This window comes from Sceloporus undulatus, chromosome 1 (genome assembly GCF_019175285.1).
Source record: "Sceloporus undulatus isolate JIND9_A2432 ecotype Alabama chromosome 1, SceUnd_v1.1, whole genome shotgun sequence".
Classification (NCBI taxonomy): domain Eukaryota; kingdom Metazoa; phylum Chordata; class Lepidosauria; order Squamata; family Phrynosomatidae; genus Sceloporus; species Sceloporus undulatus.
Genome location: NC_056522.1, coordinates 21,794,054 through 21,811,217, shown reverse-complemented (window position 1 = coordinate 21,811,217; position 17,164 = coordinate 21,794,054). Strand labels below are relative to the sequence as shown.

At 41.4% G+C, this 17,164-nt stretch overlaps 1 protein-coding gene across 4 annotated transcripts in view; it reads left to right on the top strand.

The window, feature by feature from the left end:
- SOS1 (SOS Ras/Rac guanine nucleotide exchange factor 1) overlaps positions 1–17,164 on the top strand; it is a 78,545-nt gene that overhangs the window by 1,421 nt on the left and 59,960 nt on the right. For all 4 annotated transcript variants that reach the window (XR_006101754.1, XR_006101757.1, XR_006101749.1 and 1 more), the window contains exons 2-4: positions 12,805–12,930; positions 15,078–15,209; positions 16,135–16,299. Coding sequence is in view for 1 of the 4 variants with exons in the window: in XM_042447920.1 (XP_042303854.1) it covers positions 12,805–12,930; positions 15,078–15,209; positions 16,135–16,299 (423 nt within the window). In the remaining 3 variants the exon portion in view is untranslated. The remainder of the gene's footprint in view (positions 1–12,804; positions 12,931–15,077; positions 15,210–16,134; positions 16,300–17,164) is intronic.

The window sequence follows — 17,164 nt, the reverse complement described above, 5'->3', positions numbered from 1 at the left end:
ATCCCCATTGACAGATGACCATCCAGCCTCTGCTTAAAGACCTCCAAGGAGGGAGACTCCACTACACTCCAAGGAAGGAGTTTGTTCCACTGTCAAACAGCCCTTACTGTCAGGAAGTTCCTCCTCATGTTGGGGTGGCATCTCTTTTCCTGTAGCTTCCAGGTCCATTGCTTTGGGTCCTATTCTCTGGAGCAGCACAAAACAACAACAGTAACGTTCATTCCTTACCCACCTCTCTTCGAGGCGGAGAAAAACAACAGTTAACAAGCAAATACCACCTAAAACAAATCAGTTAAAACACACATCAGTTTCAAAGGACAAATAAGATGTTACACATATTAAAACAATCCACATTTAAAATTAATCCTTTAAATAAAATTCACAATTTAAAAATAATCTGAATAAGCCTGCTGGAAGAGACTGGTCTTTAATGTTCTTTTAAATTTAGACTACATATCCAACTGTTGAATCTCTTCCAGCAGCTCATTCCACAGCCTAGGGGCAGCTGAAGAGTTATTGCTACTATTGTTGTTATTATTATTATGTTTACTGTATACTCATGTATAAGTCTAGAAATTTTAATCAAAAATTGACCCCCAAAAACTGAGAACGTATCCACAGGTCAGTGTAAGGACTGTACTTTAATCCTATATGAACCATGCCCTGACGAAAGGCAAGAGTGTCATCAATCCTGGAAGCACTGACCCTCCTCTCCTCTGCTCTCTCATCCAGCCAGCCTTTAGGCTGAGCATAAACAGTTATGCCTGCTGGAGTTTTGTAAATTCTTTGGCATTGTTTTCCTTTGCTTCACCGTTTAGATTCAACCTTTGCTACATGTTCCTAAGTTTTATCCTCGACTTATCCATGGGTCATATCAAAATCCATAATTTTGGTCCCCAAACCTGCTCTCGATTTAAACATAAGATTGACTTGTAGTTGTGTATATACGGTATTTATATGCTGCCTTCCTCCCAGAGCAGAGATTCAAGGTGGAAGAAAAAGTCCTCTGGCTGACAGTTGCCAAGCTAGCCCTGGCTGAATGGAGTAAAGGTCCGCCAGAGGACCTGAGTATATGGGAGCAGGTGATCCTGTAGGTAACCTGGACTCAAACCATGTAGAGCTTTAAAGATGATAACCAACATTTTGTACCTTGTCCAGAAACGAATTGGCAGCCAGTGGAGCAATTTTAATATTGGTTAAATGAGGTTAGTGGGGTCACTCCTTGATGCCCCACTAACCTCAGTGTCCCAGTAACCAATATGGCTGTCATGTTTTGAACTAGCTGATGTTTCCTTGTGGATGAACTAACAAACTAGGGGGAAATTATATAGGTACCAAATGTAATGTAAAAAACTGAACAAAAGATAACTGGAGAACATAGAGAATAACCACAAATAATATAATGAACTGAAAGTGCACTAATCAAAGGATAACACCTAAACGAGACTATGTGTGAAAGGGATCTGGGAGTCCAAGTAGACCATAAGTTGAACACAAGTCAACAGTGTGATGCGGCAGCTAAAAAGGCCAATGCAATTTTAGGCTGCATCATTAGAAGTATAGTGTCTAGATCAAGGGAAGTAATAGTGCCACTCTATTCTGCTTTGGTCAGGCCCCACCTGGAATATTGTGTCCAGTTCTGGGCACCACAATTCAAAAAGGACATTGAGAAACTGGAGTGTGTCCAAAGGAGGGTGACTAAAATGGTGAAGGGTCTGGAAACCATGCCCTATGAGGAACGACTCAGGGAGCTGGGGGATGTTTAGCCTGGAGAAAAGAAGGTTAAGAGGTGATATGATAGCCCTGTTTAAATACTTGAAGGGATGTCATATTGAGGAGGGAGCAAGCTTGTTTTCTGCTGCTCCAGAGACTAGGACCCAGAGCAATGGATGCAAGCTACAGGAAAAGAGATTCCAACTCACCATTAGGAGGAACTTCCTGACAGTAAGGGCTGTTCGACAGTGGAACACACTCCCTCGGAGTGTAGTGGAGTCTCCCTCCTTGGAGATCTTTTAAGCAGAGGCTGGATGGGCATCTGTCGGGGATGCTTTGATTGAGATTTCCTGCATGGCAGGGGGTTGGACTGGATGGCCCTTGCGGTCTCTTCTAACTCTGATTCTAACATGAAAGTAACTAACAATTATATACTCATATACAGAAAGTAGCAAACATTATTATGCAAAATTAACTTAACTGACAAACAGTCCTTACTGTAACAGTACTCGACTGTTGCTAAAATACAGTCAGCCCTCTATCCGCAGATTTTTTATATCTATGGATTCAAGCATCCACAGTTTGAAAATAATTTTTAAAAGTATAAATTCCAAAAAGCAAACATTCATTTTGCTGTTTTATCTAAGGGACACCATCTTACTCTACCACTGGGGCTTGAGCATCCACAGATTTGGTTATCCACAGAGGGTCCTGAAACCATACCCCAGCGGATACCAAGGGCCCACTGTACTAAATGGAAGTCCATGAAAAGAATTATCTCTATCACACCAACTTTAAATCTTGTATCCTCTGTTAAACACTACATCACTTCTTTAAATGTCAAGCTGTAGTACTAGAATAATGTGGATGAGACAACTCCAAGACCCCTATCCTCCACTATTCTGCTTAGGGCCTGCAAATTCATAGCTGTAACTTCCTAATCTGACATGCAGTCTTCCTCTCTTTCTATGTCCCTCCACCTTTCCTAACATGGTTGTCTTTTCCAGTGAGTGGCTTTTCTTGATGTGATCAAAGTACAACAGCCTCAGTTTGATCATCCTCCAGACAATCTACATAATTTTAAAGATTGAAACAGTTGTCCCTCCGGATTCACTAATTACCCCTTTGCAGTTTTGAATTTCCGTGGATGGGAAGCAAGGTGGGATAAAATGGTGCGCATGCGGTGCCACATGCACGGCCATATTAACAATAATGGGGCTCCAATATTTGCATTTTTCCGATTGTAGGGGGTGCTATGAAGTGTAACAACATGGGTAAAGGTCATAGTATATGTCCATACGTTAGGGAACATGTGTACTATGAATACATTTATTCAGGTGGAGCCATATTGGCCAGACGGCAAAGTACAACAATATACAGTCCACAGTGCCAAGGGATCGTGTCGCACCTTGGAGACTAAGAGCCAAAACAGCAGCTTGAGGGCATGGCGTTTACACTTCCAAGACGTTCCGAAGCGCCTCTGGCCGACTAGACATGGCTGGCTTAAAGATGCTCTGGAGGTGCGGTGTTTACATGCCCCACACTGCTGGAAGAGCTTGAAGGTGCTCCGGGGTTTTACCAGCCCAAGTATTTATTTTATTTATTTTATTTATTTAGGTATTTATATCCCGCCCTTCAGCCCTAATGGCTCTCAGAGCGCCTTACAATAATATTTTTAATCAGACAGTTCCCTGCCCTCAGGCTTACAATCTAAAAGACACGACACAAAAGGAGAAGGGAATGGTGAAGGGAAAGGGGATGAGGTCCAGTGGTTCTTCTCTCCCTCTGAGGCCTGGACCAAGGCAGATGGACTGGAGGGAGGGCTCTTCCTTCTTCCAGGCTAGTCCTGATGGAGCTGGACCTGCCTGGTGAACTCCATCTCAGGCCGGTGGATGGCTGTTATGGAGGGCGGAGTCTTCTGCCTCTCAGGCCGGTGGATGGCTGTTATGGAGGGCGGAGTCTCTTGCCTCTCAGGCCGGTGGATGGCTGTTATGGAGGGCGGAGTCTCCTGCCTCTCAGGCCGGTGGATGGCTGTTATGGAGGGCGGAGTCTCTTGCCTCTCAGTAGAAGCTGATCTTTTCCTCTCCTATTTGGGCCAGCTCTATGGCGTGTGGTTGCTGCAGCACTGGAACGACCAGCTCTGGAATGGTTCCAATCCACCCTTTCCAAGCTGTCTGTTTCAGCTCTAACTGAAAGAAAGAATCTGGTAGCCTGGTTGCATGAGCATTTGTATGCATCTGAAGAAAGAGGCTCAAGTTTATGAAAACTTATGCTACCAGCTTCTTTATTTCAGTTATTTTCAAAGATGTTAGTGTACTTTACTGGGGGTAGGTGGATGTCAGGCATTTGGTTAATGTAGACATTCACATGAGTGGCTAACAATCCCTGATAAATGTTTCTTCTGGCATGTAAGCCTGCAAATAGCTAACAGATGTGTTGTGTTTAGTCCTGAGTATTTGGTCATCCATGAAATTTGTTTTTTAATTATCAACATGCATGTATTCATCTGTGGCGGCCCAGGCTAAATAAATCTCACTACTATTATCACCAACAGCCTAGAGATGACAGAAGGATGGAGAAAGCATTGTAGAGGTTAAGTTATTTTCCAATTTCATTTGTTTCCCAGAGAAACATACATATATGGCTGGGAATTCCCTATTTGGGATGGGGAAATTGTGAGGGCATCTTGTACTGGAATAGTTTGAATAGAGTTGTATCGAAAGAAGGATCAAACAGAGGTGCGCTTGCACATTTTTTCCCAAGGAACTAGTTTCTTGTGAGTAATTACAGAGGTGACCAGTTTCACTGAGTTAACTTGCAATAAAAATATGTTTTAAGCTATTTATTTTTCCACTACCGAAAGTGGAACAAAATTAAAAGGCACTGTGAGTTTCATGTTATTTATGTAAGATTTATTGGACTGTGGATTGTATTTTCTCTTGATTTGTTTGTTATGATTGGTTTTGATATCCAGTTTAAATGGACCTTGATGTTAATGCACATAACACTTCCCTTTCTTGCATGATGAGAAAGAAGGTGATGTTATTAAAATATTTATATTTTACTCAATATCCAAGAATCTTAGGGCAGCACACAAGAAATCATTTTAAACCATTTAAAATAGTTTATTTTTTATCTGCACATGGCCCATTTTAATTCATGAGGCTGGCAATGTTTTAGAGATGGAGTGTACTTGCCTTAGAAATGTTGCATTGGAAGTGAGCTTTGACAAGAAGTTTATCATGTAATGATTTGTTTTAAATATGTTAACTGTTCTGTAGGATGTGAGAAGTTTAACCTATCTATGCCAACAAGCTGTGAAGTGAGTATGTAGCATATAACTATGCAGTTTTAAAAAACTTGGGTGATTATTTAATTATTAATGTTTATCAGTTCTAAGGTATTTATATTTTATTTCTTCACTAACAATTTAGAGCTGGGTATAATACTGTAAACAGTATGTTTACAGCTGAACATAAAAAAAACCACAAAAATTATGACCACGGTGGTTGTTGTTAACTGCCCTTGAAACTACCCTGATTCTTGGTGACCCTGCACTTGAGACATCTCCAGGCCCCCCTATCCTCCACTAAGTTTGTGGGATCTGCTTAGGTCCTGCAGATTCAGGCAAATGGCCTCCCTGATTGAGTCCATCCATCTGGAATGTGACCTTCCTTTCTTTCCACTACCCTCTACCTTTCCCAGCATTATTGTCTTTTTAATGAGTCTTTTTTCCTCCCGATGTGGCCAATGTATGGCAGCCTCAATTTTATTATCCTACAGACAATCTACATAATTTTAAAATAGACAATAAAGAGATTGAAATGGTCCACGATTTTCCATACTTGGGTGCAGGCATCAATTAGAGTGGAGCCTGCAGTCAAGAAATCTGAAGAAGACTAGGCCTTGGAAGGGCAGCTCTATGAAGGAAGATCCTGAAATGTAAAGATATACCAAAATTAGGTTTGTCCATGCCATCATATTTCTCATTTTTCTGTATGGTTGTGAAAGCTGGACAGTGATGAAAGCTGATAAGGGGGGGAAATCAACTCATTTGAGAGGTGGTGCTGGAGAAGAGTTCTAAGAATACTGTGGACTGCTAATAAGACCAATGGATGGATTCTAGAGCAGATCAGGCCCTAACTGGAAGCAAAGATGACTAAACTAAGTTTATCATATTTTATTTCACACCATCAGAAGAAATGTCTCATGACAAAAGACTGTAATGCTTGATAGAGTGGAGGACAAACCAGCCTGATGTAATGGTTTCAGCATGACTTTGGAGACCAGGGTTTGAATCCCAGCTTGGCCATGTAAACTCACTGGTTAACCTTGGGCAAGTCACATTCTCGTAGCCTCAGAGAAAGAGGATGGCAATGACACATACCCTGAAGAAACTTGCCAAGAAAACCCCATGATATGGTCACCTTAGGATTGCCATAAGTCAGAAATGGCTGCAAGGCATACATACAACAACAACAACAACAACAACAAAGTAGTGGGGAATAGGAAAAGAGGATGACTGTATTCCAGATACATAGACTCAATCAGAGAAGCCATGGCCATGAGTCTGCAGGAGCTGAGCAGGGCAGTTGAGGATAGGGTGACTTGGAGTCTCTCATACATAGCGTTGCCATGGGTTTAGTTTGGCTTGAACACAATTAACCATACCAAAAATAATAACTAATTATTGTACTAGGAATTATTTTCCATGGACAGAAGGGGTCTGCTCATGCATGGTTTCTCTGACCAGTTTTCATGGATCCCTCCTTCCTATTTCATAGTTTACACCATTAGTAAAGTCACCCACCCATCTATAATAATTGTATGGGGAGGTGGAAGTACTGATCTGGGGAGGAAGGGGATTGGAAATCTACTTCCACCAGTCAATCCATTTCCTTATTTATTTAATTTATATCTTGCCTTTCTCCTATCATGGGATTCGGCATCCAAAATATCACAGTACAATTTATAAAATTTGTTGTTGTTAACTGCTTTTGAGTCATCCTTGGCTCGTGGCAGCCCTGTGGATCTCTGGTTCTCCCTGTCCTCAACAGCTCTGCTCAGGTCCTGCAGTTTCAGCCCATGGCCTCCCTGATTGAATCTAACCATCTGGCATGTTGTTTACCTCTCTTTCTACTGTGTTCTATCTTTCCTAGCATCATTGCCTTTTTTTTTTTTTAATGAATTGTGCCTTCTCGTAATGTGGCCAAAGTACGACATCCTCAGTTTAGTCATCCTTGATTCCTAGGGGGAGTTCTGGCTTGATCTGTCCATGAACACTTTTGTTTGCTTCTTGGCTGTCCCCTGTATCCTCAGCATTCTTCTCCAGAACCACATCTTAAACGAGTTGATTTTCTTTCATTCAGCTTTCTTCACTATCCAGCTCTCACATCTGGACAGGGCGATGGGGAATAAAGTGGCTTCGATAATTTATAAAGTACTTCATACAAAAGTTAAAACACAGACTAAATTTGATGTTAAAACACAAGTTAAAAACAGCATTAAAAACATTAAAACAACATTAAAACAGAATGGAATGAGTGACACTACACACATCCTGCATGAAAAGCTGTATCTTCTGCAGCATACTAAAAACAAAATGGCTTTTTAAGTATAGATGTCTTTATCTGCTGGTGGAAAGACAGCAGAGACGGAGCCAGCTAGACATCCCAAGGGGAGGAATTTCACAGTTTAGGAGCAGCCACCAAGAAGACTCTTTCTTATGTTCTCATCAGATATGCCTAGGATGGTAGTGACCAAGAAGAAATCTTCCCCCATAGATCTTACAGACAGTCCCATAAAGGTAGTCCCTTGACATGAATGTCTAGTCTGTAGGGGGTGGTGCTCATCTCCATTTCTAAGCTAAAGAGCCAGTGTTGTCCAAGGGCTGCTCTGGTAGTCATGGGGCCAGCATAACTGCACCGAATGCTGTTACCTTCCCATAGTGGTACCTGTCAATCTACTTACATTTGCATGCTTTTGAACTGCTGGGTTGGCAGAAGCTGGGACTAGTGATAAAAGTTCACCCCATCATGCAGCACTTGGGCCTCAAACTGCCAACCTTCCAATCTTGTGATCATCAGAACTGGTGTCTTAACCACTAAGCCACCACATCCTCTTGGGGAGACAGGGATTTTTCACATAGTCTGGACCCAAGCTGTATAGGACTATCGAGTTAAAACACTTTGAATTCTGCCCAAAAACAAATGGGTAGCCAGTGGAGTTGTTTCAGTAAAGAGGTTATATGTTCTGCAGTCAGCAACCTGGCTGCAGCAATTTGGAGTCAATTGATTTTCTAAAGCCTTGAAAGGGATTGTCCACATGGACCAGAGGCCTGGGATTGCCCTGACCTTGTATTGTCTAGATAAAACAATGTAGGCCAAAAAACCCTGGCCAGGATCCTACCTGTCCAGACATGGATCTGGCCTGACTACCTCAGGATAGTTAACCCTGGTCTTGGTAGTTTCTAGAAAATTCCATGACAAAAGCAGGCTGTTCAGACAGCCCCCCCAATGCTCCTTGCCTTGGCGGCTGTTGCTCCAACTGAGAAGCCCCCCAATCACTGTATCTGACACGGAAACAGGGCCCCTGAACACATGGGTGCAACCAGGTAACCTATTTCCATGTTATATGCAGTGACTGGGAGGCTTCTCAGTCAAAGTGACGGTGCGGCAGTTCAGGAGTGTGCGCTAGCCTCGGGTCCCAGATCAGCACAGGGATGGATGTATGAACACCTTCCTGTCCTCCCGCCAACCTAGGGACCAACTCAGGTGAATATCAGGGCCAGGAGAGTACAGGCTCACCCCATGCTTTCCTGACCTGTCTGCTCAGGCCCATAGTGTGCTTTACCATAATCCACACCGACACATGGAATGAGTCTCAGTCTGACTCCAACTCACTATGTATACATTTTTGGCATGTTGAAAGCAAGCTTTCCTGTCCTGCTCCCGCCCACCCCCCATGGGACAGTCATAGGGGGAATCTGAAGCTGCTGCATGTCAAATTAGGAAAGACATTTAAAAAGAGGCTGTGTCTCACTCAGTTGTTAAATTTATTCTCAATGAAAAGAGCGGACACATCATTTCATACTAAGACAAGAGGAAGGAGGAGTGTGCGGAGTTGGGGAATTTGTTTAGAGTATAGTGTTACTTGGCAGTCTTCTGCCTCAGTGTCTTAACCCATTTTTAAAAGTGCTGTGACATCTTAGTGGCTGGGTACTTTTATTGTTTTGCACAACTCAGAGCAACATACACAGATATACAGTTGGCCCTACACACTTTTGCAGATTTGATTGTTTGCTGATTTAATGGATTTCTTCTCCTTAGGAATCTCTATATCATGCAGTGTGACTCTGCTGGATGTTGACCATAGAGTCACACTGGAGGACCTAGAGATTCCTAGAGGAAACACTTCTCTAGGCATTTTTAGGTCCTTCAGCATGATACTGTGGACAGGTTCTGGCTGATGTTGACCATGGAGTTGCACTGGGCAACTTAGAGATTCCTAGAGAGGTGTTCACTCAGGTTAAAAAAAAATTGTTTTTAATTTGAGATTTTTCTACTTTCACTAGTATCCTGTACCCCTAACCCCAGCTAATATGGAAGGCCAACTGTACTGTGTAAAGCCTGTGTATATGCATTTATGATGTATAAATTAAGTTCAGGAGCTAAGAACAAAATGGCCTGTTACAGACAGCCAAAATAAAGCTGCTTCGAGTCACAGTGGAGGTATGGTGTTTCAATGATGCATGCGTCCTAAGAGTCCAGAAGCCACACCAAAGCCACACTCCAGTCCTTAGGGCTGGAGCGTGGCTTTGGTGCGACTTCTGGACTCTTAGGGCACATGCATCATTGAAACACCAAACTTCCACTGTGACTCGAAGCAGCTTTATTTTGGCTTTCTGTAACAGGCCAATAAAAGGCAATAAGAGCAGAAAATGTAATGACACACAACTGCAAAAAGTTTGGAATCTTGTGCTTCTCTTTTCTATTAACTACACTTTCCTGCCAATCCAAACCAGTAAGAAGTGGTTAATCTTAATTAGGGTTAGTTTTAACACAGTCAGTTGGAAACTACAGTTACTGAAGCTTAATTGTTTAAAGTAATCAGTTAATATGACTGAAAACAGTGCTGAACCATAGAAAGAGAGGGCTGAAAAGGTTAGCGTGTAGCTCATAACTTTTAATGAGTGACTGAAATAGTGATACCTTTGCTTTCTGATGGTTGAATTTATAAAAACTTTGTTTCGTGTGCAAAATTATTAAAAATCTTGTATATAAAATTACTTTTAGGCTATATACAAGGTGTATACAAAACATAAATGAATTTCATTTTTAGACTTGGGTCCCATCTCCAACATAATCTTATTTTACTCCAATATCCGAAAAAATCCGATATCCAAATCACTTCTGGTCCCAAGCGTTTCAGATAAGTGAGACTCAAGCCCCGTGTGTGTGTACATTTGTGCGTGCATGCATGCGTGTGTACACACACACAAACACACACACAGATTCTTCCACAAATTCCCACTCGAAATGGAAAAAATAAATTAATCTAGAAAAAAGATCGAGTCTTTACAATCTCTCAGCCATTTTCTCTTCTAATAAAGATGGGGGTAAACAGCCAGATGGTTTGGGAGGTCTCTGCATGGACTGGACTGATATGGAGGAGGAGGAAGAGAAGGTAGAGAAAAAATGATGTTAGTTTGATTTACAGCATTTTAACTTGAGTCCCACTGACCTCAATAAATCCTACATATTTCTGTGGCTGCATCTGCACTGCGGAAAGAATCCAGTCTGACACCAGTTTAGCTGCCATGGCTCAGTACTATGGAATTCTGTGATTCGTAGTTTTGTGAGACTATAGGAAAAGACATTTTACCTAAACATTAGGAGAAACTTCCTAACTGTAAGAGCTGTTGGACAGTAGAATATGCTGCCTTGGAATGTGGTGTAGTCTCCTTCTCTGGAGATTTTTAAACAGATGCTCAGTGGCCATCTGTTGGGAATGCTTAGATTGTGAATTCCTGCATGATAGGAGGTTTGGCTGGATGGCCCTTGTGGTACCTTCCAACTCTATGATTCTTTGAGATATTCAGTTTTCTCTGTCAGAGAGTTGTGGTGCCACAACAAACTAAAAATCTCAGAAATCATAGCATTGAACCATGGCAGATAAAGTGTTATCAAACTGCATTATTTCTGCACTGCACTGCAGGTGCAGTTTATGTCATTCCTGTTCTCCAGCATACAGATGTTTTCCCAGAATAGATACAAGAAGCGGTTTGGAGGAGAGGACCCCATCCAAAGTAGGACTTAGGTGCACATCAGCTACACTTACACAGCCACTGAATATCATGGAGAGTTGGCCCTCTGTATGCACAGATGATGCACCCACAGATTTAGCTAACCTAACCACAGCTTGAAAATATTCACAAACAAAAATATCCAAAAAGCAAACTGGACTTTGCCATTTTATATATGTGATGCCATTTCATTATGCATTGTTTATAATGGGATTTGAATGTCAATAGATTTTTGTATCTGTGAGAGGTCCTGGGCCAATACCCAGTGGATACCAAGGGGCCACTGTATGCATGTCACTTCTTGTATTTATTGGCCTTAGTTGTGGGTCTAGTAAAGGAAGGATTTATTTTAATTCTAATTTTATCCATTTCTAAATGATGGGGTTTCTGTTGCCTGGGAAGGAAGTTACTTCATTGTAGGGAAAAATTGCTTCAAGAAAGTAGCCTGTCAAGGTACTTTTTTAGGTTATCTGGCAAAGATTAATTTCACCATCTGGGGCTGTGTTACTAGAATCATAGAATCATAGGCCCGTTACAGACGGGCCTATAGTACGGACTGGGTCCGTATTAGGGTTAGAAAGGGGCGTCACTTCCGGACGCCCCTAATCCTAATACGGACTGAGTCCGTACAAAATGGCGGCTCTCATTCCACACGGGGGCCACCATCTTTACATAGCGGACGCACTGAATCCACACGTCGCGTGGTGCACATGATGCTGTGAGTGCGCCATTGGCACCTCACGGTGTCATATCCGTGCCACAAAGAGAAGCGCCATTTTAGTGCTTCTTATTTGCAGCGCGGAGGAGCCTCGCGGTTTGGACGCTGGGGCTCCTCCACGCTGCAAATGGCGGCAGCGGCAGACCGCCCCTTCTGGGCAGTCTGTAACGTGCCATAGAATCGTACAGTTGGAAGAGACCACAAGGGCCATCCAGTCCAACCCCCTGCCATGCAGGAAATCACAATCAAAGCATCCCTGACAGATGGCCATCCAGCCTCTGTTTGAAGACCTCTAAGGAAGGAGACTCCACTACACTCCAAGATACTAAATGCATCTTTTATCCAAATGGCACATCTGACATGATACATCATGGTCTCTGGGTCTCTGTTCAAGGAACACTGCATGCCGATAATAAAAAGTAACCAATTTGTCATTTTGCGGGAGTGCCTACTTCAATGCAGCCAAGTTTCATTAAAAATCAAGCAATTTCTTAAGCAAAACATTTTCAGCACTGACCTGTTGAAAGCTTTGTGTATGTGTAAATGTGTGGCCCCAAATTTCAAGCTAGTATTACTCATTCCCAAAACATCTGTATGCTCCAACTTAAGGAATTAGCTAATCAAAGGTATAGTGCAGCTACCAATAAAGCGATTCTAAGAGCAGAACGGCAGATGCATCTTAAATCCAGCCAGGAGAAAAGATAGGTGACAGTTGGTTCTGCGCCCAGCAGACCATTGTATTTTGATCCCTACACACACAGACATACTGAAAAGAATAGAGCACATTTTGACCAAGAGGCTGAGCGGACAGGCCAGGATAGCACAAGCTTAGCCTGTGCTATTCTGCCTTCGGTACTCACCTGGATTGGTCCCTGGATCATTGTAGGGACTGATGGGTGTTTTCTTGCCTGTCATTGCACTGCCCTAGGACACACTACATACTGACTCACATGCCTTACCTTGTAACAATCCTACTGAGAACACCATTGCTTTATAAATGTTCAATACTGTATTCTAAGATGCTTCTGGAGTAGAAAATGTAAATTTAATTATTTTCTGTTGAATACAGGTTCAGATGCAAGTCCATCCTAAATTGTCATCTACTGAAGATGCTTTGCAATATGTTGAGGAGTTAATTCTACAGTTGCTAAACATGCTATGCCAAGCCCAGCCTAGAAGCTTCCAGGATGTAGAGGTAGAAAAAGAGTTTTTAGTTAATTTTGTAATCACCTATGTGATGTTGATGTTTTTATTGTTGATATAGTACTAAGAAGTTATGTACTGTTTCATTGAATTACTGGTATTATGTTAGATTCATGCTATTTATTTGTAAATGTTAATATACTTTTGCCATCTATATTATCCTAATCTTTGTTTTGCAAGCCACTTTATGCACAACACGTTTATTGTGGGAAAATGGTTTACAAATAAATTGATGGTATTTTTAGTTTTTAGGGTATGTGATTTATACCAGCTACATGCAAATATATATAGACTTTGTTGTTTGCTCTTCTATTTTATGTAATTTAATAATGAATTCTGCTAATAGACTGAAGTGAAATTCTTCAGAAGATCTGTAGACAGGCAGTTCCTGGTTCTGGGCAATTACATGGTGGTAATATCTGGTGCACAACTAAGATGCCTGTTGGTCGCAGCATTATCACTAGATGCTTTGGAGGCTGCATGTTCTTTTCTGTGCCTAATTCAAGCTATAGTGCTTACTTGAAAGCCGGCTTGGACAACTTAGGGGTTGGACAGACGGGGGGGAGGTGACAGACAGAGGCCGCCTCTTTATCCCCTGCATTGTTGCTGTGGCAACCACACGACACCGGCAACTATGCATTCCAAAAAGGAGCCACAAAATGCAGCTCTTTTTTATTCTGCTACCAAGGCTCAGTTAGCGCCCTGGAGTGAAGCGGTGATGTCTCTTGTGTGCTGCGCAGTTTGGAGGCAGCGCACAAGGCACATCATCGGCATGTCTAAATGCGCGCGCACCCAAAATGATGCCGGGAAAGCACAGAGCATGTGGAAGCTCAGAGCTCCCCAGCCCTAATTTTGGCCCAGGTCGGACTGTACTTAACGTCTCAGTGGACAACTCATGTAGACTTCCAAAAATACCCAAAAAACAAAGTAAGAAGTGATTTGAAACCCTGCGCGAGGGAGGCGAGGTGTGTGCCGGTGAGAGCGGCGCATATATAAAGCTGGCTTGACAGACCCCCTCGCTCCTGCCTTGGACTTTGGCCCGCGTTCCAGTCTCCGGAACTGAGTTGACACCTGCGCGAGGGAGGAGGGGTGTGCGCCCCTCCCCCACTCAGCCCTGGATTTGCTACTGTTAGTTAGAGCTTGAGTGTCTGGAAACGATAGGAATGTAATTAGTAGACTCTTTGATTGTTTCAATTGTTTTCATGTTAAATCTTGGCTTGTTAGTGTTTCATTAGGTAGTTATACAGTTGTGTGATAGATTGGAGGTGTAGAAATTTATTTATTGTCAGTGTGGGTTGTTTTAACTTATTGTATTCAGTTAAGGTAAAGGCTGACTTATTAGCGAATATTCGTTAATATATTTCTCCTGTTTTGTTTTGTATTTTGTTAACCGCTTTGCTCTGTGGAAAAGCGGTATATAAATAAAATTTATTATTATTATTATTATTATTATTATTATTATTATTATTATTATTTGATCTGGGGAAAAATAGATATTTTAAAATATTAAATAACAAAGGGATGTTTACCAGGAAGAAAATTTTATTGATCAGAAAGTGGAGCCAAGGCTGCAAGAAGAGAAGGAGCAGATGGCTCCATAGGGTTCCAGGGCTGTATTTTGCCCATATCTGCTTTAAAACAATTCATGGCATTTGACCCAAGTACCTTAAGGAGCACCTCCTCCCTTATTAGTTTGCCTGAGCATTACTGGATGAAGGTGTTTGATAAGAAAACAGCTATGATATTATGAAGGAAATACTTTCTGTGGTGGCCTCCACACTCTGGAATGCCTTCCTCAGAGATATTTGCCTTTGCCAATGTATGCTTTTTGCTTGTTTGTTTATGTTTTTTGAGATGCCAGATGAAAACATGTTTATTAGCATGGGATTTGATTGTTGATTCTAGTAAAAAAATTAGCTTGTGATTGAATAGTTTTATCTTTCTCATTTTTATTCTTTTATTATTGATTTTATGTTGATTGATCTTACTGTATTCTCTTAGCTACCTTGGAACTCACTGTTCTTTATGAGGGTAGTGAATAAAATAAAACTCTTTTCAATTACTTAGCATATGTCAGATGAATTTTATTTATTTATTGGATGCATACTTAGCTGTAGTTCCTGATTTTTGTGTTAACAGGATCGTGTGCAAAAGAGTTTTCCCCATCCTATTGATAAGTGGGCGATAGCCGATGCTCAGTCTGCAATTGAAAAGAAGAAGCGAAGAAACCCATTATTTCTTCCAGTAGAAAAGATTCACCCATTATTAAAAGTAAGTATTATTAATGTAGCATATAAGATGGTGCAGAATTAGTGATGCTTGTTCTTCAATACTTGTTCAACTTTTATAAAGAAACTGATTTCTTAAGCTCTGTCTGAATTTTATCTTCAAATCTTCACATCAGTTGAGACCTCATCCAAGCAGCCTGTCATCCTAACTAGCACTGAGTCCAACTGTATTTGTCAAATTTTAGCTTTTTGGTGACCAGGCAAAATATGTGGCCTCCAGTATGACTGCAAGGATCTTTTTTTTTTTTTTTAATCTCAGGAGAAGATGTGTAATATTTGTAACAGGAGGGATGCTCATTGTGATAAGTAAATTTTCCGACTCAGAGTCCAGCTAGTAAGAGCTGTTCTACAACAGAAGCTAGGCCTAGAAAAAATATTTCAGGTTCTTATGCATCTATTTTTAGTGACCAGCTTTACTTAGAAGTGAAGAATACATACATTCTTGAGTGCAAGCAAGCACCTTGGGGCTAAATCTAACATTCCACGGATTGCTGCAGCAGAATTTTCCAGGCTACAATGCTGCAGATCAGGGGAGCTCAGCCCTGGAAACCTACTGGGTGACTGTGGGCAAGTCACCACACTCATAGTTTCAGAAAACCCTATTATAATGGCCTTAAGGTTGCCGTAAGTCAGAAATAACTTGAAGGCACACAACAACAACAGCAATAAATAGTTTATGCAACTTAACTATCAAGAAATATAGTGAAATTATGTTGTGTAATTAAAAATCTGATGTTTCTGCTGCTTTAACTCAGTGCTACTCCCAGTCCTGTCACATGCTATCTAGTAAATGAGTTTATTATTTGACACCTGATTAAATGGGTTTGTGTAAAATATATTTAGAAATACACATTTCTTAGGTATGTATCTGTTTAGCTTAAAGTTACTGAATTATCTTTTATTTTCAGGAAGTTCTCGGTTATAAAGTTGACCACCAAGTATCTCTTTACATAGTAGCAGTATTAGAATACATTTCAGCAGATATCTTAAAGTTGGTTGGGAACTATGTAAGAAATATAAGACATGATGAAATTACGAAACAAGACATCAAAGTGGCAATGTGTGCTGATAAGGTGGGTAGAATTTATATTTTCATTTACTATATATTTCACTGCATTTATTAAATCCCTTCTACAATTAGAAGCAGAAGGGGCTTTAGCTTAGTGGAGATTTTTGTGAATGGAAGGAGGGGGTTGACTTGTGCAGGGACCCTCTGCACCATTTCTTAAGCCTGTTTCCGAGGCTCTCTTTACCCTCTACTACAGTGGTTCTCAACCTTCCTAATTTCGTGACCTTTTAATACAGTTCCTCATGTTGTGGTGACACCCAGCCATAAAATTATTTTTGTTGCTATGTCATAATATGTGTTTTCTGATGGTCTTAAGCGACCCCTGTGAAAGGACTGTTCGACCCCCAGGTTGAGAACTGTTGCTGTAGTAGGTTCGAGAAAGGGAGAAAGGGTCTCTAACATTGATTGTTTAACCAATTTCTGTGAGTAAATCCTCAAGCATATTGTCACAAGATTCTAAAGTTACACAAATTTGAAAATCTTTATATTTCACCTATCTAATATATTTTCTATCTTTATATGTATTTCTTTACTTCTGACCGTATTTTCTTATATGGGTCTTTAAATGACAATCAATGGCCCATTACAGACAGGCAAAAAGTACGTACTAGGTACGTACTAGGGTTAGGAAAGGGCGTCCTTTCTGGACGCCCTAACCCTAGTAAGTACAAAATGGCGGTGCCCAATCTACATGGGCGCCGCCATTGGGACGTCATGACCGCGTCACCTCCAAATGGAGCGTTGTGGAAGTGATGTCTTGGTGCTCTGAAATGGAGCTCCTTCCAGGTTTGTGTCGCTGGTGCAGCCTTTACACGGCTGTGCCAGCAACACAACTGAGAAAGGGGCCAAGTGGCCCCTTTCTCTTCATC